Source organism: Saccostrea cucullata, unplaced genomic scaffold, assembly GCF_032062105.1.
Source record: "Saccostrea cucullata isolate Sc308-1 unplaced genomic scaffold, CSIRO_AGI_Scuc_v1 ctg2520, whole genome shotgun sequence".
NCBI lineage: Eukaryota > Metazoa > Mollusca > Bivalvia > Ostreida > Ostreidae > Saccostrea > Saccostrea cuccullata.
In genome coordinates this window covers 45,468-67,619 of record NW_026935674.1, presented here as the reverse complement: position 1 = coordinate 67,619, position 22,152 = coordinate 45,468, and the positions used below count along the sequence as shown (strand labels likewise).

The following is a 22,152-nucleotide window of genomic DNA, read 5'->3' as shown; positions in this document are numbered from 1 at the left end:
AATTTTGGTATGTGATTCGACATTGTTAACAAACAATAAATATAGGCCTACATGTAGTTTTATTATATAAATAATCTAATTTTACATGTACCTTTAAATGAATCATTGGCAATGATTGGCATGACATTAAGTACGTTATAGCTTGCCATAATTCTGAAGGATACTCCCACATCAGCAAACATCACGAGGATTTCCCTACTTGTCGTGTTTATAGATGTCTTATGTAAATTAAGGATTGATACACCTACAAAATATTGTCAAAATACATTCATATTTATCATATGAACGTCGAGACTTATTGTTTTTTTTCTTTGTCTTCATGTTTTGTTTTAATTTTTGTTATGCCATTTATTGATATGAGAACACAACTTTTGTTACAAATAATTTTAAGTATAGTAACATATGATATCTTATCAGAGAAAGATGAAATCATCAACTTGTCAATCTATGCATGTCATTACTGCAAATAACAATAGGGGGTTATGATAAATATACTATTTGTTGACAGGTATTTCTGATAATATGGTTCATCTAATAAAGAAAAGTGCAAAGGTAGAGGAGGTAAGTGTTTTGATAGACGTACCATCATATCTCAACCAGGACACGTCACTAAAGTCCTGTATCTGCCCGTTGATGAGGACATCCGCCACTCTGATAGAATTTAGAATCACTTCTACTGTATCAGACGCATTTATAACACGAGCCACAAAAGACGTGCAGACGCTGGCAGCAACTGTACTGCCTAAAATATGCACGAGTAAAATAACAAGAACTTCACTTCTATTAAAAATTGATATATGTAGTTTTATTGTAATCTTACCATTACTACGCTTTGCCTGTTCAAACCTAATTTGACTCTCGAATGACATATTCCTAGAAACAATGAAATGAAACTCTCCGAGTCCATTGAAGTTGTATCCAAATCCATCTAACGTCTTAATGTGAGGATCACCGTTGGCACCGGCTAAAAAAATTAATATATATATATACTTATGTACTTTGTGTTATTTCTTTCTTACTGTCTTAACTAATTTTTATGCTTGATAATTAAATAGGATTGTTGAAAAAAATCCCAAATGAATACTCCAAATTAAAAGCGGAAAAAGAAAGGGAAATGGGCATGACTCTTGCTTGAAAGTATTTTGAACAACATCCATAAATATAGTCTTAATTCAGGCTTCCTTCAGGGAGTATTCTATCTTTCAGTTGATTTGATACACAAGAGCATGCCCTGTGTACCGACAATGTCTAAAACGAGATAAGTTATATACAAACAAGTTGATGAAAGGAGCATATAATTTGTCTTGTCTCAAATCATCATTTTGCAAGTTCTATGATGGATACAATGACCTTACAATGCAAATACAACACACCATTAAATCAATGCTGATGTACATATTCATACTAATTGTTAGTCCATAACTTTGATACTTAAGCATGTTAAGTGTCTACTGTTTCTCTTTTCTATCCCTATTATTACAAGGAGCACGCGACTAGTGTGACTGGTTGACAGAGGATGCCCACTATTGCACCTGATCTCACCTCTGATGTTTTAGAGGTCCATGTAGGCTTTGCTCCTGATTTATAGTGTTTGAATGGACATCTGATCTTGTATGCTGCTCGTTACCTTTATTTTGTATCACCTTAGTAAGCCTTTCCACTTTCAGTTTATATTCTCTAACTCCCTATGAGAGATGTGTAAAGGGAACAAAAATATAACGCCTTTACTGCATTAGAATAAACAGTGAATATTCGTGTAAACAAAAAAACAAAAAAAAAAAAAACAAAAACAAAACGATGAAACAAAATTTAATTCAGAGATGTCAATTTTTTTAATCTTTGTAGAGTAGAGTTAAGATTTTTTGCGAAAAATTCTTCCTCTTACAAGAACCCGACTTCTGCGCTTCTTGATTATAACTGTTTACAATGAGACGCAATCGTTTCCTTAAAACTGTTTACACTCTATAAAACAATTTCCTATTGCCCTAAAAGGCTGGAACCAACAACCAAACATCTGTATAAACGTCAGATAAAATTTGGCATGAAATAGTTTGTTTAAGCCATTGTTTCAAGTGAACTGAAATTACCTGGACGTGGCGGGATGTAGTTGTAACAAGAGCTAATTTTTCTAAACTCTAGATAATCCTGGCATTCTGAATAAAGAAAGCTTCCACCCTGTCCAACATCTGAGCTGATACCATAATATCTACAGCAGTGCAGGAAAGGGAGGACATCGTAGTAGAAGTTGGTAACATAGGGGATATTTTTCTCTCCTCCTAAATAGTGGTAACGTTGTAGAGAACCGCCTTCCTTTACACGGGTGTCGATCAGATTGCCACTGAAGTCGTAGCAACACACATTGTCACTGTCCAGAGGTCTACAAATTTAATACCTGATTGTATGAGAAGCCTCATCAAACTGATTTCATTTTTAACATATAGATCAAAAAGAGCTGTCGTTGCCAATTGTCGGATGTTATATGTCAACTTGTCTGTTCGTTTTCTCTCAACATACTTCTATTTTTCTTTTTCAAATTTAGAATGTAAATGTGTTTATGTTAAAATAGAACGTATATTAAGCATTATAGTAATAACCTCGAATGTAGAATCTAGATATGACATCATAATTAAGTTAATTATGTTGATATTGACCATTATATTGACCTGTAAGAATATTAGGTCTACTTATCATGAATTAACATCAAATCAAAAAAATGACGTTTTTTCGTTAATATGTATGTCGACTCGACAGGCATGATGATGAGAGGTTGAGTAAGTGGCATTGACGCGCTTTCAGTATAAGATGCTAGGTTCGGTTCTTTAATACGATTAATGATATCAAAAGAGTTGACTTGAATATCTGATATGCAAATCTTACAATTCAACATGAACATCTATAACTGATAGTGGAATAATGCTGCGATATTGAATGTAAACATCTTTTCAAATTTTTTAGATTAGTTTACCCAGGAACGCTGAGTCGAACACAGTGCTTTGCATCTGCTCTGTACAGACAATTGAAGTCACCATCCCTGGTCTTTGTTACCATATTACAATCGGGATCAGGCTGGTATCGAGCCGTGTCCATCAAAGCCTGTTGTAGTGTGCAAGGACAGGGTGGAATATTTTGCGAAGATACCCTTGAAAGATGATACTCCTGTCTCAGCCAGTTTTGACAGAACCGCTGTGATTTTTGTTGCTGTGGAACAACTGCAAAGATTTCTGACCAAATTCCTCTTTCTGACCTGGAACAAAATAGCAGATGTAGATAGCAGATGTAGAAATATGATAAAAAGTTCATTAGGATTACAGTAAGGATAAAACAAAAACAAATCCAAATAAAGTGCATTTTTGTAAAAAATGTTTAAGAATTAGGTAAAAATGCTTCTGGGTTAATATCTTTATTTATATATAGGTTTAATACATGTGCTTCCGATTTGTTTAAATGGTCTTGAGCTTGGATACTGTTCATTATCTTCATATTTATATTTTTGTAACAGATCGTGAGATATGTATAATTAAAAATCCTATTAGTTTAAAATTTAGAAAATAAGAAATATCAGGGGTAATTAATTTATAAACTAAAAAAATTACAGGTCAGTGTCCGTTTCCATTGCAGCAGTGACACGGATTGCTGCCATATACCCTTCTGTTTGAAGCTGAATGGTATAGGTTCCAAGAGTTCTCGCTATGTTATCATGCAACGTGGATTTCTCCCACAGAAGCTGATTGTTAAACTGTTCCTAAAATTCAATTGCAATAAAAATATTATCAAAGTAAATTTCCTATAATTGATCAGTATATACATTAATTTTATATATCTATACATATTAGGCATTAATATCTGATTTACCTTTACTGTAAATAAATGTACGTGAATTCTTTCAGATTCTCTTAATTCGAACGCAAATGGATCCCAGGAAATAACTTGTTGGTGGCCATTGATCCAATTTTGAGGCTGATGTCTCTTCACAGGATTCTTAAACACAGCTGGGTTTACTAAGGATCACAATAGGAATATAATTTATTTTTGACAAATGTTTCCTCAGGAAAGAATAAATATTTTGCTTTAACAAAGGTGGAATTTCATATTCTTGTTAATGTATAAGGATTGTTTAAAAGCTAATCTTTTTATAAACTGCGAAAGCTAAAAGTGCCTGCAGGTAGATGCACGTAAAAGTTAAGATATTAACCGGTATATTAATTATTAACAAATATTTATATGCATTCATGCATGAGAATAATTTACTTTTTATAGGTATGTTGTAAGTATTTTTAAAAGTGCTGAAATAGAATCATGCTTTGTTTCCCTTTTTCAAAAGGCATACATGTTTCTTCATCTGAAAAAGGTTTATGTTGTTCGCAGAACTACATGAATCAGAATTTAAAATGTTTGTAGTAATACCTATCGTATAGGGTCCTGTATGATGTTGTTCCTGTCCCTTAATATCTCGAATGATGACGTGGACCGTGATGTCACCGGTTATGTTAAATATCGGAGTGATACAGATGGCGCTGTAATTTGATTTTCTTTGGCAAGGAAATAACTCTGGCATATAGAAGTACTTAACCTGAATGACGTCATCAGGGTTCATGCATGGACCGCTAATCACCAGATATTGTCCTCCAAGCATAGGGCCATGACGTGGGGAAATCAGCAGACTGCCTGTGTTTATGTGAAAAAAGAAATCAGATACGAAACGAAATCATACAAATATATCGTCTACGTTTATTCAAATCATCAAGAAATTAGAGAGTTGTCCCTTAAAGCTGAGCATGATTCGCAAAAGGAATGTGTCCACCAATTTCGCTTGGACTCTTGCTACATTTGAGGACCTCTATATGAATCAGCTGACTTTGTCACCCAATATAAAGCGGCTTACTTTGTCACTGTTCAATGTATGCTTTGCAGCACTCGGTAGCGAAACATATGGACAGTATTCGAGATTAAAAGTCCATAAAACAATACAAAAATACAAAACAGGAGCAGAGCAAACACGGACCTCCAAAACATCAGAGGTGGGATCAGGTGCAATGGAGGATTTAGCATCCCCTGCCGATAGGTCACACCCGCCATATGCTCCTTGTCATGATCGGAAATAACAGGAAAATCTGTCGTCAATTCAGTGTAAAAATAATGGACTAACAATTAGTATTAAGAACGTTAGTCAGCATTTGACTTAATAATAAATTGTATTTGCTGACAAGGTCATTGTTTCGACCATAGAACTTACGAACAAGACTGCTGATATTTATGTTTCATAAACTTGTTTGTCAATAATTTACCTCGTTTTAGAAATTGTTCATACGTAGAGCATGCTCTTGCATATTGAATCAGTTGAGATACATAAACTCCATATGCTGGTGAGCGACAAAAATAACTGTTTAGTTTTTAATGCAGAAAATAATATACCAAAGAAACACATTATATATGCATAGGTCAGTGCAGTATATATACACAATTCATACATGTGACTGCAATAATATGTAAACAAACGTTATGCAAGATAACCAGCACGGACACCGGTCCCAATTCCACCCTGGTACTTGTGACAAAAATAACTGTGTAACGAATGCCAAGGGTATACGTAGTGCTGATATCGTATATAGTTGCATTGAAAATGGTGAATGCCAATTTAAGGCCGGTATATACGATGAGATTTGTAGTATAATGCAAGTATCATGATACTTTTGTATTATAATACTTTCCTGTACTCACGCTAATACATATCTTATAAGATTGTAAATAAACTACGTATTCCAACGTGTCTTCCCCCGCCATATGCCTCTCTCTGTCAAAGTAATAAAAATGGAGGATGGGGCTCTGATAGCGGTGTCTCTCATCGTATTATGCATTGCTTGATATATTCCACAAGTCCTTTTTCCCCTTCCCATAAAACCACGAGTTTTTTTTTTATGTATTTACTTGTATAGTCGACCATTACTAGAGCATTATTTATCACGTGCCTTTTTTTAGTAATTATAAAAATAGGATGACCATAGTGTCATTACATTTCATTGGTCGAGAGTGATAGGTAAGTTAAGACTTGTATTAGGAAATAGAGCATTGCTCTATTCTTAATACAGTTTTATAAGATTCAAAAAATCTTATGATACACTGTATTAAGAGTGTATACACAGTAAGATTTTGTATTATAATACAAATCTTATAATACAAATCTTACCGTGTATACCGGCCTTAAATTAGAGTCGTGTTCAGCTTTAAGGCCTGTATACACTGTAAGATTTGTATTATAAGATTTGTATTATACTACAAAATCTTACTGTGCATACACCCTTAATACAGTGTATCATAAGATTTTTCGAATCTTATAAAACTGTATTAAGATTAGAGCAATGCTCTATTTCCTGATACAAGTCTTAGCTTACCTTTCTCTTTCAACCAATGAAATGTACTGACACTGGGGGTCATCCTATTTATGTCATTAGTAAAAAAAAGCACATGGTAAATAATAATGGCCAACTTTACAAGTAAAGACATCGAAAAACTCGAAGTTTTATGGGAAGGGGAAGAAGACTTGTGGAATATATCAAGCAGTAGCTACCACAGGAAAGATGCCAGGAGCAGAGCTTATTATTATCATTTTTATTATTTTGACAGAGAGAAATATGGCAGGAGAAAACACGTGGGAATAAATAGTTTACTTACAATCTTATAAAATATGTATTAGCGTGTGTACAAGAAAGTATTATAATACAAAAGTGTTATAATACTTGCATTATACTACAAATCTCATCGTGTATACCGGCCTTTAAATATACTTAGTAATAATTTTTTTTTCTTGAAGATTACAGGTAAAAAGATTTGGTGAATGTTATCGTGAGAGTCTTTTTTTAATTTTTTCAACAAAATTCTAATTTATCTTTGATCAAACAAAGATGACACGTTGTCTAATAAAACAAAACGTAAAATTTGCAATTGTGTGTTATGTAATTCTTTTCAGAAATGATTGCAACCGTGAAACCCTGGAATTTTCAAATCTTAAAATCAATATAAATATACATTAAGAGAAAATGTATAAAAAGTTAATGCAATACTGGCTTATCGATCCGTATGTAACACAAATGATCGATCTTTATTAATGTTTAAACTCCTTATGCAATTTGTGACTCAGATTCGTGGAATTAGGAACATTAGTTACTATCTAAATATGTCTGATATAACATTTATCTTATCACATTACTGCAAAGTTATAAACAATAATTTTTGCGACAGGTTTTGATATGCCATGCATACCACAACTCAAAAGATAATATGAAAAACACCTTTTGAAATAGCTTTAAAAAAACAAACTTTTTTGGCACCCTAGGCTAAGATGGATTTAAAAAAAAAATTAATTGAAATATATTCTTATTTGTCCACAACGCAGATATGTCAATGAAGCAAAACATAATTTGAAATATCATTATTCGCAAATTTAACTATCTTTGTAAAATATAATATTGATAAAAATAAAAAGACATGGACAAAAGATTTGCTATTTTTTCCATTTACCGGGATTTGAAAACACTACCTTTCTTTATTATGAAGAAATAAAATCATAAACATAAATCACAATACAAGGATCAAATATCAATTCCATAAAAATTATACAGGATATTCACGATATATATTTTTTTCTTCTACATGTACATGACTTGTATTTTTTTACATCACATTTTATTTTAACTCTGCAAAGATTTGATCAACAGTTATGATATCATGGCTTAAATATACAATTAAAGTTTATTACAAACAATCAATCAGCACCAATTTTCTTGTATTTTAAGTGGAGTGAAACCATATAAAATTTTACAAGAAATACAACTTCATTTCTAATTCTCCATTTTATCCTTACGAACAAATACACAGTACCTTTTGTATTACAGCCACCATTACCAATCTCTGCGGCATCAATACGGAAGGCGAATTTTCCCGGGACTCCGATATTTGACATGTGGTTTACATGCAGAATATCTCGGGTTCTAGAAGCATTCACAACGTAAAACACTTTGCCATCTCCAGCATTAAAACCAACCTAAATTTATCGAAACGACATAAGGACTACAAAAACCATCCATCTCCAATTTCATTTGTAGTCTTTTCATATTGCGTGTAAAGTGCAGTTTCATTTTATTTTCTTCAAATTAACACTAAAAAGACAAGGAGGCCGAGTATATGCTACAGAGAGCATCCGAATTTATAAAATGAAAACATTGAGTATCTTTCAGAGAGGGTTTTGTGTATACATGTTGATATTACCTGAGCTGGTGTTCCTCCAAGGCCAGTACTTGCATTCCCACCGCTGGCTGTTCCTGTTGTCCATTCAATTTGTTTGTAATTGAAAATAGTAAACGAGTGCTGGCCATTGGTAATCAGAATCTCTTGAAACGTGTTTCTCTGTCAAGTATATACATGTTAAAACACAGTAAAAGCACTATCTAAACCACTGTAAATACTTAGAGAATGAGAGCAAGATAAGCAAATGAAAACAAAGCATTACCTTCAAACAGGTAGAACATCCAAAGAATGCAACATCATACCAGGTAGCAATGAAGACCCAAGTGGCTTGAAAACGGAAGAACTGTGGGAAGTATGTCCTGACTTCGTTTGTTGCTCTGTCTAGTATCGTTTGATCGGTTGACTCTCGATACCACACAGTACCTCCGTTTCGTGTGTCGACATCAGCCCAGAAAATAGCAACCAGCCTTCGGTCGCCATCCAGTGGGAAGGGATTCGGGGTATATGTTGACACGGTTTTAAGGAAGGAGATGACTCCATTTGTGTTAATCTGAACAATATTCGTTAAGAATACTTATTAGTATCTAATGTCTATAATGATACATGCAACGAATCCACTTTCTTGCTAACTGATGTTTTTCCTACTAATTTGTTAGTCCATTATTATACACTGAATTCATTTGACGACGGGTTTTTCAGTTATTTCCTGACCACGACAAGGAGCACATGGCGAATGTGACCGGTCGGCATGGGATGCTCACTCCTCCATGGCACTTGATCCCACTTCTAATGTTTTGGAGGTCCTGTTTGCTCCTATTATGTATTGTTTTATTAAATACTGTTCGTTATTTCCATATATTCCATTTCATTTACAATGTTACATGCTAAACATGCGAAACTTGTTTTAATGACGTTGACACAAGATGTGTTTAGCTTCGAAAGTGGTGACTAATATAAGAATTCTATTTACGAACATCTAATATCTATTATGTTCAAAATGCTTTGATATTAAGTGCAAAACATTTGAGAGAAGAAAATGATTTATTAAAACAAGCTGAGATATCTAATAACATTAGCAGTAACATACTAAGGATGTATTTTGCGGCAATATTTTTAAAGGAAAAGGCGTGCTGTTCGATCGGTCATATCCTCTTTGAGCACCATGTTATAATCGGTCTTACAGGAAAAACCAGTACTAGACGATTCAATGTGTAAATGATGGCCTTACACCACGTATGAAAAACATCCTTCGGAATTTTACATAATAATAAACGATACTGTTGATAATCTTGTTTCATGAAATTGTTTGTCAATACCTTGCCTCGTTTAGGAAACTGTTCATACATAGGTCATTCATTGGCGTATCGAATCAACTGCATAATAGACACAATACCGATGTGTACAGGTGACAAAGGTACATGTACTTTGATACATAAGTAATAAACTATAACGTTTATCATTTAGCTTTATCGCTCATTTACATTTAGTTTTTCATAAAATATTTCATTTTTGCAGGGAATTTTTTTAAACAGACTTTAAGCCAATCAAAATCCCTGCCCTGGATTAGTTCATACCATTTCACGGTGTGGTTCGACTTTTCCATCGGCGAACAGAGTTCTGACACTATTAAACAGGGATGAAATATATGGAGATGATGAACAGTATTCAAGCTCAAAAGTGCATTTAGCATTACAAAATTAGAGCAGACCAAACAAGGACCTAAAAAACATCAGAAATGGGATCAGGTACCATGGAGGGTGAACATCCCCTGCCGACCGGTCACACCCGCTGTTTGCTCCTTGTCATAATCGGGAATTAACGACAAAATCATTGGACAACTTAGTGTGTGAATAATGGCCCAACAATCAGTATAGTAAAAGTAAATCAGTATTTCATTAAATGAGATAAAAGGATATATAGACAAGCATCTCATGTATTGTTGTGTAAAAGATTATAGTAAAAGACAATGGTAATAAACAGTTTGCCAGTGCGTTTTCTCTGTAAGTGTAAATGAGTACAATTTTTGGAAGTGGGTACTCCATGTTATTCGAAGTTTGATACCTTATTATTAGACATGATATTGTATGGGTTAAATTTTTATTGCAGAATAAAGCATCTGTGTTTTTATGGCATTTTGATATGATATACATGTAGTATAAAAGAATATTCAAAATAGTCATTGCACTACAAAGTAGGTCATTGGATATAAGAATCTGAAATGTTCACTTCCGCAACTGCCCTTATCTATATAGTTATAAATTTATGATGACAGTTAACTTAAAAAATACAAATTCCCTGGCTACTGTCTATCTATTCGATTTTCTGAAAATTTTATTCTGGAACAAAAATATAAGGTATATTTACTATATTATAAACAATAGAAAAAATACATACCTTGAAATACAAAGTCTTGTATTGTTATTACAATTAATATAATACAAAGATAATATGAAGTAGTTCTAACTCATTTTCTTCTGAATTATATATATATATATATATATATATATATATATATATATATATATATATATATATATATATATATATATATATATATATATATATATATATATATATATATATATATATATATTAAAATGAATTGAAATATACTCACGATCAAGTGGTCGTGTTGATGATTAAAGAATGGGAACCGTGTGGAGATGGGAATTTCTGGGGAACTTCCGTCGTCATTTTTACTGACCGCTCTGTCTCCAGCATTAGATCCAAAAGGATAAAACTCCACAATCCCAAGACATCCAGGTACACTAAGTAAAAACAAGACAGCAATCTGCATTTCTGGCTGGTTGTTGTAACTTATGAATTTGTCTGTTCAGGAGAGTCACTTGTGTTTTATAGATAACAGGGGTAGATAAGATTACAAGGAAATACTCAAAATTTTATCTCCCCATTTAACTTTTATTCCAAAAAGAAACAAGGATTATTTAAATTCCCTATTGGTATAATTGAAAAGCAAATTGGGCCTCGTTGGATAGAAATTGACCTTATTGTATGCACCGTCATAATAATAAAGGAACGAATAACGTTAAGATTTTCCGTTATTTTTTTTTCCAAACATGATTTTTACTTTAAGAATTGTTTTTAACATCTTCAAATGCAATTAAAGATTAACCCCTTCCTCTCCCTCCCCCCCCCCCCCACACACACACAAAAATTGGATCATTTTAATGTAATACACGAATTTTAAATTCACTTCCCTTCGTAAAGCCTTTAACTTTTTTATCTATTGTTACCATGGATCAATGTAAACACAGGCGAAATGAACGCCACTATTGGCCAGTGAAAGTTAATAAAGATGTCTGCAAAGTTAATGTTAAAAACATGTATTAAAAGATTGAGGAGTAATATGAAAACCATTTATTAAATGTATTTAATAATCCAAAAGTGAAAAAAGAATTAGATAGATAACATAATCAGTACGTACTGGTCCCTGGTGACAAAGCAGGTAACAACATTGTCTTCTTTTGTAAGGCTCATTAAATATATTGTATTTTGGAAGAACTCGGATAAAATTCTGACAGTGGTAACCCATCTTATTCTCATAGTTCACTTTCTAAGGAGGAAATCCTTCAAAATCATATGTCTGTTTTAAACATTTTTAATATTCCAAAGAATCAAAATGAATCTACACCAGCATATACGAGAACTTTATAAGAATCCTTACAAACAAAGATACATAGCGGGTTCTTTCTTTACTCATCTCTAAGATATTAACAGTAGTAAGGAGAAGCTTCAAGAGTACTGTGCAACAATATATTCAAAAAGTGGTGTAAATCAGATCTGTTTCATGCTTGGATGTTTTACTTGAAAAAGACATTAATGGTAATTTAACAACTAAGCTATATGATAAATGTGATAACTTAGACTTTTATATTGTCCACTTCCCTTCTTTATGCAGCAATATACCTACATCACCTGCATACTGAGTTTATATATCTCGGTTGATTCGATAAGCAACAACTTCTAAAACAAGAGGCCCAAGGGCCTTGAATCGCTCTTCTGATAAATTGTACAACCTATCACTTGTATTTGAAGCCTCTAACCCTAAGTATCCTAAGACCAAAGTTGCATCAACTGACACAGTTTGATTATTCTAAGCCAATAAATACCTAAGATACTTAAATATAGCCATAAAATGTCGAAAGTAGGTCACCGTGACCTACTTTTTGGTCAACATTCTCCGAAAACCCAAGATGCATCAACTGACAAAGTTTGATGATTCTAAGCCAATAAGTACCGGAGATACTTAAATATAGCCATAAAATGTCGAAAGTAGGTCACCGTGACCTACATTTTAGTCGACATTTTTCAGAGTCCCAAGATGCATCTGCTGACTAAGTTTGATGATTCTAAGCCAATAAATACCTGAGATATTCAAAAGTAGGTCATCGTGACCTACTTTTTGGTCGACATTCTCTGAGAACCCAAGATGCATCAACTCACAAAGTTTGATGATTCTAAGCCAATAAGTACCAGAGATACTTAAATATAGCCATAAAATGTCGAAAGTAGGTCACCGTGACCTAATTTTTGGTCGTCACTCTCCGAAAACCCAAGATGCATTAACTCACAAAGTTTGATGATTCTAAGCCAATAAGTACCAGAGATACTTAAATATAGCCATAAAATGTCGAAAGTAGGTCACCGTGACCTAATTTTTGGTCGTCACTCTCCGAAAACCCAAGATGCATCAACTCACAAAGTTTGATGATTCTAAGCCAATAAGTACCAGAGAAACTTAAATATAGCCATAAAATGTCGAAAGTAGGTCACCGTGACCTACTTTTTGGTCGTCACTCTCCGAAAACCCAAGATGCATCAACTCACAAAGTTTGATGATTCTAAGCCAATAAGTACAAGAGATACTTAAATATAGCCATAAAATGTCGAAAGTAGGTCACCGTGATCTAATTTTTGGTCGTCACTCTCCGAAAACCCAAGATGCATCAACTGACAAAGATTGATGATTCTAAGCCAATAAGTACCAGAGATACTTAAATATAGCCATAAAATGTCGAAAGTAGGTCACCGTGACCTAATTTTTGGTCGTCACTCTCCGAAAACCCAAGATGCATCAACTCACAAAGTTTGATGATTCTAAGCCAATAAATACATAAGATACTGAAATATAACCATAATATGTCGAAAGTAGGTCACGGTGACCTACATTTTGGTCGACATTTTTCAGAGTCCCAAGATGCATCTCCTGACCAAGTTTGATGATTGTAGGTCTGAAGGTAATCAAAATATGCCTTTTAAACAATTTGAAAACATATGCCTGCAAAATTCTAAAAGAAGGTCACAGTGACCTACTTTTTCTTAAATATGTTTTAAGGTCCCAAGACGCAGCAACTTACAAGATTTGATGATTCTAACCCTTTCAGTGCCTGAAATAATGGGATTAAATGTTTTAAAAAAGGATAAGTCATAAAGTTCAAAAAGTAGGTCACGGTGACCTACTTTTAAGTTGACATTGTTCAAGGACCCAAGATGCATCAACTGACTAAGTTTGATGATCATAGGCCTTAAAGTGTCCAAAATATGCCTTCAAATCAATTTGAAAACAAATGCCCGCAAAATTAAAAAAGTAGGTCACCGTGACCTACTTTTGAGTTAACATGATGTGAAGTCCTAAGATGCATCAACTTACAAGATTTGATGATCTTTTTATTAATTGTAAATTTAGGTCAACTTTAAAGTGACCTTGAGACCACGCCCTTTGCCCCAGGGTCATGCCTTGAACAATTTTTATTCTTCAACATATCCTGATCCTTGTATGTAAGTTTGGTGAAAATCTGCCTGGCGGTTCTGGAGAAGAAGATTTTTTAGCAACTAGTACTTTTGGTTTTGTTTTCCTGATTATCTCCCCTTGTTTTAGGGTCCCATCCCTTATTTTAGTATAAATGGTAGCCCTTGGGCCAAGGATACCCTGTGGCAAATTTGGTACTGATTGGCCAAAGGGTTCTTGCGTTATGGCCCATATTCTAAAAAGTTAACGCACACCGCACACCGCACACCGCACACCGCACAAATGGCCATAGCATTAGCTCTTTGAGCCTTTGGCTCAGAAGAGCTAACAAGGTAAACTATTGAGAAACAACAAACAGGAGTTAATGAAAAAGAATAACAGAAGGCTCGTTTAAAGTCATTATTTCGTTAGTTCTATGGTCGATACAATGGCAGGAAATACAAATTATCATTGAGTCAAATGCTGACTGACGTTTTTTTTATACCAATTATTTGTCCATTATTTATACACTCTATTGACTACTGATTTTTGTGTCATTTTCCCGATTATGACAAGGAGCACACAGCGGTGTGACCGGTCGGCAGGGGATGCTTATTCTTCCAAGGCAGCCAATCCCACCTTTGATGTTTTGGGGATCCGTGTTTGCTCTGCTCCTATTTTGTATTGATTAATGGACTTTTGATCGTAATCTCCATATGTTTCATTGTATACATGATAAATATTGAAAATCTTAAAAAGAATGAGTGCACTTTAGTAAAGAAGGATATGGAGATAACGAATCGCTAAATTCATCTATGATTTTCATGCAAGCATATGCTTTTGATATTTACAGTGTATGCCTTGAATTCTTGTTCATACATATTTCTATAATTACACACAATGCCATTGAGAAGAATATGTGTTAAAGCCTTAAATTCTGAAAATTTAAACTGGACCAATTTTGAATTTAAGGTATACGAAAATAGGCGGAGACATTTACATGGCATGGATGTGGAATGTAAACATTAACATGTATGATTTTTTGAAATCATATTTTTCACATGAATTTAAATGGAGAAGAGAGAGATGGTGTAGTTTCCTGGTGCACAAATAATAAAGGATTCGTGTTTAGGAATCGGATAGACGTCTCGCCCTGCATACCATAATACTGAGGCGACGTGAATCTATACTTACTAATCACACTGACAGTACCAGAATTCTTTCAAAATACCCCTAACGAAAGCACAAAGTAAAATAAGAGACATATAATCTTCAAACCCTATTAAAATTTTCGCAAAAAACATTCCATAGTTTGAAGTTGGAAGTACGATAGACACTGTCACAAAAGAAACTTCCAGTGACACACACAATGAAATATTCATTGAAAGCGCTAGCGTATTGAACAGTGGCATGTCACGTGAGTAAAGTGATTATAATATCAATCGTTGACACTCTGGGACCTATTAATTAAATGGATAATTCGACCATATTTTTCAGACTTTTTCACACAATTAAATATGAGCCGCTATTTGTCCAACACTGACATTTGGATATGTTTAAGTTTAAATTAAAATACACATTCTGTGCAGATGAAACCAATGGACAAGTTGCTGATCGATGTAAGAAATGTCATTGAAAACTGGCATGCAAAGAAATAACAATAAAAATGTGACAAAACGTTTGGGTCCCGTCTCAAAAACTAGTTCGCATAACATTATTTAATATTTTCATATAATTTAATATGCCAAAACGTGCTCTTGAGACATTGTTTAATACCTTTAAAACATAAATTGAACAAATTTTAGAATTTTATTTTGGGCAAAACGCCGGAATCCAACTCTAATAGCTTAAGTGCTCTCATCCTTTAACTTCGAAACCGAATTTAAAATGCTTGGTCCTTAACTTTAATCCTCTGAAAACAATTCTTTCTGAACTTAAACTCATTTAGAATACTCGATGCAGTAAGCTTCCATTTAGTACCTGATGTTGAGAAACTGGTAACCCAAGCATATGATGATATATATGGAGAATATTAGGTCTTCCAATTCCTAGGAAATGAAAGAGGTTGATATTGTAATCCGGTCATTCCTAGAAAGTATATTTTGTTTCCATTGTTAAGCTATTGTTGAAGATGAAAAGCACCTTTTACTTGAATGTCCTGCATATATAAACATGTCAGAAAGAAGTATCTAAGATAACTAGATGTTAATAACTTAATATCTTTTTTGTTTAATACTTAAAATACAAACCGTTTTATTTACTAAAAGTTAAAGCTAGAAAGTATACGATAGATTCATAGCATATAGATATCCATAAACTCCTTTGACAATGCTTTTTTCCATAAGCATCCAGGAATATAACAAAACACAGCAATGTTGCCTTGAAAACATCCTTACATGTTGATATTGATCATGACGTTTAAATATTATATCAAATATTGTTATTCTGTCATAAAAATTCCAAACTTTATTGAAAATAACATGAATAAAGAAGAAATTTTTTTTTTTTCTGTTGGTCTGACAAGAAAACAGTGTAGAATTACTTTCATGATTTCCACATAATGAAGTTTCTTTTAAAATCATTTTAAATTAACATATATAAATGCATCGGAAAGAATACACAAAAGTTGTCATTTTTCTGCTTTATGCCTGCTCTCACTAGTAATAGCCCCGCTGCTCTCTCGCCGGGTTACCTACGACTTGGCAATCAGAATCGAAGTATCCATATGCACTGTTTTTGTGAACGTTGTAACGAGGCAAGCTGAACCTACTGCCTTCATTATAATCGGAATAAGCGTGGTTTGTCTCGCTGGACAAACTCACACGTGACAGCGGAGGTATTCCTACAGGTTTTCTAAATCCAGTCGAGCTCTGGGAGGAAAGAGAAGTACTCTCATCCCCCTTCACACACTGTGACTTCGATCTGAAATACAGACCACAAAGATATACAAAAATGCTTAAAAAACAAAACATCACAATATAAAAAATTATCCTCTGATCTATGATATGATCGAAAAGTAGTGCCTCTGAATATTTTGAAATTCAAAACCGTATTGATTCAAGGATTACACAAAATTCGTGTAAAGGGAGAACAAGGAAATTTGGAAATTTCTGGACATGGTACTATGGAGGAGAAAACATTCTTTGTTGACCATAGGGCTAACTGTCACTCTCTCTAAGGACTTTTATGATTAATCAGGTAGACAGAATTTTTCATAGTCGAATTGGTAGTATAATAAATGTATGACCTAACGATTGATTTGAAATGTGCCGGTTAAAATAAGACCAAATTATAGGTTGTACTTAAAAGCAAGATCACTATGACAACCATAAAAATTTCGAAAAGATTACTAAAGGAGAGTTAGCTGAATTCCCAGAAATGTCAACTTATTTGTCAGTATCCTGTCCTGGTTGAATAAAATTATCGTACTCAGAGCATAATAAGTCGAACCAGGGGACATTAACACTAATATACAGTGGAATATTTTTTTCCATAGAGAGGCTTTTAAGGAAAGCTTACAATGTAAAATCCTAGTCATCTCATCTTTCACAGTTCGACGAGGTAACGTATTGTTCCAATGGATTTTTCAGCTTGAAAAATGTTTATTATTTTCATATTTCATAAAGTTTTTCATAGTGGGTCATTATCTTCTACAGTCAGTAAAGTATTTTAGTTTGAATCAGATTTTGCAGACTCTGTTGCGTATCCTATGTCGAGTACATAGAGATATATTGAGTCAATGTTTGAACGAAAATAATTATATGATAAAAGGTAAAACCTTGTCGGCACATCTAAATTAAAGTCGACTTGAAGTCCACAATATACAAGCGATTTTTTCCTTTTATGTAGCATTTTTTGAATAAATACTGCTTCATAGATATATGAAAACAGATTGATGATAAAGTCGCTAGCTCAACATTTTTTCATTACGCAGAATGCTCTAAATTCCAATCAAAGTAACTTATATAATATTTTTAAATCCATTAATAATTCCTAATTCTTTACATCCAGATTTATAAAGTTGTCTTTTTTAAATAACATAGAAATACGTATACAGGACCCTGGAAAAAATTAGTATTACAAAATTCAAACAGAAATTAAAAAAAAAAACTTAAAGTTTAAGTATTCAGTTTATATACACTAGATTATGTAAGTTATGACAAATACTTTCTATATTGAAAAATATTTCTGATTTGGAAAGGAACATATTTTTTGATTTGTACATTTCGTTTACCTCATTTTGAAACAGATGGCAAAGGACGTTATAAGAACAATGATGATGATTATTATCACTCCTCCACCAACGCTGACCCACATCATTTTGATAGAGTTATAAACAGACTTCAGCATAACAGAGCTGTCATCTGTTGATACAGCGTTTTGTCCCTTGGGATTTAGAGAAACTCTATTGTGGGCGGTTGTATGCATTGAAGATGTTTGTGGTAGGTGTGGATTGGTGGGAGTTTTATGTGTTGTTCGCGCTGTTTTGCTGACCGTCGTTGTTAAAGATTTTTGATGCGTAGTTGTTTGCGCTGTTTTGCTGACCGTCGTTGTTAAAGATTTTTGAGGTGTTGTTTGCGCTGTTTTGCTGACCATCGTAGTAAAAAAATTTGGAGATGTAGTTGTTCGAGCTGTTTTGCTGACCGTCGTGGTTGTAATTTTTTGAGGTGTATTTGTTTGCGTTGTTTTGCTGACTGTCGTGAGTAAAACTTTTTGAGGTGTAGTTGTTTGCACTGTTTTACTGACCGTCGAGGTTAAAAATTTTTGAGATGTTGTCGTTTCTCTTGTTGTGGTGACTATCGAGGTCAACGTTGGGGATATAGATGGCGGTGGTTTGGTACCTTTCGAAGGTGATATTGTTCGAGATGTAGATATTGCCCTGTTTCTGGTTGCCGTAGAGGTTGAAAGTGTCGGTGTTGTTAGAAGTGTAGTTCTTGGCGCTCTGGTGATTGTCGAGAATGAAGTTTTTGTGGTGGCTCTGGAGGTTGAAGTTCCTTTAGATGTAGTCGTTGGCATTGTCGATGATTCTGCGACTGGAGTTGTTCGATGTGTAGATTCAGCTGTTGTCGGGCTCATTTCACATGAGCACATTTGGATATTAGTCCATGTTCCATTTATACACGTTTTGGGTTGACAGGTACCATTCATCGAGTAGTTTTCAAGACAGTAAAAAGTAGCCGTCGCATTCTCTATTGTGCTGTTGGAAAGCCAACTTCCCCCATTTACGGACTGGAGTACTGGACAGGCGATCACTAAAATATTGGGGTTTCATTTAATAGATAGATAGATGGATGAATAAACACATAGATAGACAGACATACAGACAGAGATACAAATAGGTGAAATTCATTGGAGTCATCTTAGATATTTATGTCACAACACAACTTGTTTAGCTACCTTCCTTGGCCGCATTCAATGCATCCTCTAGTTCAGATGTAAAGTGAAGGGTAGCCTGAGCAATTTCCCGAGACCCAGTTACATAAAAGTCAAACAAGCAGTCTGTGTTGTTTCCACACACTTCTCTAGCCTCTTGTCCCGAAGAACTAGCAATAGATGACAAAAACACTGGACGAAAGTTTTTCTTTGAATCACTGTTGTAATACATGTAGGATTTACCATTTGGATAAGTGAACAAAGATTCAGCATTTGTGATTCTCCCTGAAAGAGAAAAAAGAAAAATTAAATGACAAAGCTTAAATTATGCTAAAACAATTTTCAAAAACATTTATAAATTCGGATCTTAAAATTAAGTTTTGCGCACCACTTACATGCATTATTAAAAAGATGAAAAGATATATTCTTCCGTTGCATTTGGCTTCAAAACCGTTCCATTTGGTAATATTAAGTCGTTGGAAGGGTTCCCATCAAAGTCTCCGAGAAGTCCAGTTATTTAAACCTCCGATTTTGAAGAGTTCCAAAATAGTCTGCTTTGAATAATTCGTACTATAGTTCATTCCTATAGGAAATAGTAGTAGAACGAATAATTCAGAGCACACTATTGTGGAACTCTTCAACATCGGAGATTTAAATGAATGGAACATTACAGAGGAAAAATAAACAACTTTATATTGTGTTGGATTTAAACATTTTAAAGGGAAGAAAGGAAAAAGGAAAGGAAAGGAAAGTGTTATTGTGATAGAGACTTAAAGGGATGTTCAAAGGAAAAAGCTGAAGCGAGCAGATAATTCATTTCAGCCCATATTGATTGAAACAAGCGGTCGAAATCTGAGCCAAAAATCCCTAATCAAGCTGTGTGGAAGTAGACTGAGATGTCGTAGTGGACGTCCGACCAAATATTTCAGTCCCTACGACATCTCGCCGAGATTAGGTATATAGCAACTGTTACTTGGCCATATGCTCGGCACTTTGAAGTGACAGTTGCAGGTCCTTCGAATGAAACCTTAAAAACCGAAGTACCATGTCAGGGCAGGCGATTGCATGGTAAAAATCTCTCGCTGCTCAATGACCCTAAGTGCCGAGTAAAGGTCAAAATCAAAATCCCTTCACCTCTGTGACCTCTTGTGAAATGAGTGAAAAATTTGAATGGTGCGTAAAACAATAATTAATCGATTAATCAATCAATCAAATGGCGTTTTCATAGTGCAATACCCAAAGAATAGTAAACTTAAATATTTTACCCGGGCATACTGAGTCTAACACAGTGCTGGGCATCAGCTCTGTACAGGCAATTGAAGTCACCATCCCTGGTCTTTGTTACCATATTACAGTCGGGATCAGGCTGGTATCGAGCCGTGTCCATCAGAGCTTGCTGTAGTGTGCAAGGACAGGGTGGAATGTTCTCCGACGACACTCCAGAAAGGTGAAATTCTTGTCTTAACCAGTTTTGGCAAAACCGCCTTGATTTTTGGCGTTGCGGAACAACTGCAAAGATATCTGACCAAATACCCCTTTCTGGTCTGGAAGAAAAATATATAATAAGATAGAAAAGACTAGAAATTTCAGTGATATTCAACAAGAGATAATAATTAAACAACAGAATGCTTTCTTCGGTTGTTAGTACTGGAATGAATGTCGTAGCTGTTGCAGAAAAAAATAAATAACCTGCGTAAGCGGGATATGTAATTTGTAATTTAATATGTAATAACTGTGATATTCATTCCAGTACTAACAACCAAAGAAAGACATTTTATTGTTTATATTTATTTCTGTTTAAATAATCATTAAAAGTAGGATTATAAAGGTTAATTTATGTATTATACGTTTCGCTTAGCACGTTCCATCGATGGAACGGCCACTGATCAAGATATATGTACAGATGACATGCCTTTTGTTGTTTATGCACTGATAAACGGCTAAGGGTTTTCTTGTAAATAAAGGAGAATCATTCGTTGGTTATAAATATTACATGGCTAACAGCATGTTGTTCTTAAATAATTTGATTTTTAGTTAGGGTTATGTTTTGCTGAAGAAGGTTGTATAAATATATGAGCCAACGTTCCTGGACTAACATGTATTTGTATCGAACAAGCAAAAGTAAATTAATATGAAATACCATAGGTTACATAAACAAGTCATAACAATTACGAGTCAGTATCTGTTTCTAAAGCGGCAGTGATACGGATTGCCGCCATATACCCATCCGTCTGAAGTCCAATGGTATATGTTCCAAGGATTGTCGGTATGTCTTCGTGCAACACAGTTTTTTCCCACACAAGCTGGTTGTGCAACTGTTCCTACAAAAACAAACATAATTTACGAATGTTCATTTAACGTTTTATTACATACTTAGCAATAAATGCAGGAATTTTGCATAAGCGATATGCTTGATGTAACAATAGTCGTTGCAGGGCTGATATGGATCTGCGAGGCTGATACGGATCAATATCACACTTCCAGTAAAATAAAACTCAAAACAGTGTTTGTGATCATACACATATTTTGGGGGTTATGTATTCTCTTAATTTTAATTTTTTGAATGTAAGGATAATCTAATTGACAAATAATCAATTTATTAATAGAAGTACATGTAGAAAACAAACTCAAACCGTTTAAGACAATAGATCGTGAACATGTAAAAAGTCCATGCTTGATTATTTACTTATTTTCTTCTCAACTTGATGTGTATTGTATTTTATAACTAAGTATGTAATAAATATAATAAAACACACCCTATTCCACATCACATCCTGTATCAGCCCGAG

At 34.1% G+C, this 22,152-nt stretch overlaps 2 protein-coding genes across 2 annotated transcripts in view; both read right to left on the bottom strand.

Annotated features, from left to right (window-relative positions):
* Window positions 1-57: 57 nt before the first annotated feature.
* LOC134243552 (protein mesh-like) lies at window positions 58-11,093 on the bottom strand. Its single transcript, XM_062725805.1, has 12 exons — window positions 10,859-11,093; window positions 8,504-8,791; window positions 8,263-8,400; window positions 7,876-8,038; window positions 4,405-4,665; window positions 3,853-3,998; window positions 3,594-3,742; window positions 2,966-3,244; window positions 2,088-2,377; window positions 821-964; window positions 584-742; window positions 58-244 (listed from the first exon to the last, which is right to left on the bottom strand). The coding sequence occupies exons 1-12, from the start codon at window positions 11,036-11,038 to the stop codon at window positions 63-65; spliced, it is 2,379 nt and encodes a 792-aa protein (XP_062581789.1). The 5' UTR covers window positions 11,039-11,093; the 3' UTR covers window positions 58-62.
* Window positions 11,094-16,556: 5,463 nt separating this feature from the next.
* The window catches only part of LOC134243551 (uncharacterized), a 31,373-nt gene continuing 25,777 nt past the window's right edge, over window positions 16,557-22,152 (bottom strand). Inside the window, exons 7-11 of the mRNA XM_062725803.1 lie at window positions 21,536-21,684; window positions 20,639-20,907; window positions 19,388-19,648; window positions 18,225-19,242; window positions 16,557-16,912 (exon numbers count right to left, since the gene is read on the bottom strand). Coding sequence (XP_062581787.1) covers window positions 16,648-16,912; window positions 18,225-19,242; window positions 19,388-19,648; window positions 20,639-20,907; window positions 21,536-21,684 — 1,962 coding nt within the window. The 3' untranslated portion in view covers window positions 16,557-16,647. The remainder of the gene's footprint in view (window positions 16,913-18,224; window positions 19,243-19,387; window positions 19,649-20,638; window positions 20,908-21,535; window positions 21,685-22,152) is intronic.

Excerpts from the sequence above, each read along its gene's own strand:
- LOC134243552 (XM_062725805.1), bottom strand. The coding sequence starts at position 11,038 with ATGCAGATTGCTGTCTTGTTTTTACTTAGTGTACCTGGATGTCTTGGG. Across the intron at positions 8,039-8,262 it reads TTGGAGGAACACCAGCTCAG|GTTGGTTTTAATGCTGGAGA; the intron begins GTAATATCAACA and ends CGATAAATTTAG. Across the intron at positions 2,378-2,965 it reads GTTCGACTCAGCGTTCCTGG|ACCTCTGGACAGTGACAATG; the intron begins GTAAACTAATCT and ends TTAAATTTGTAG.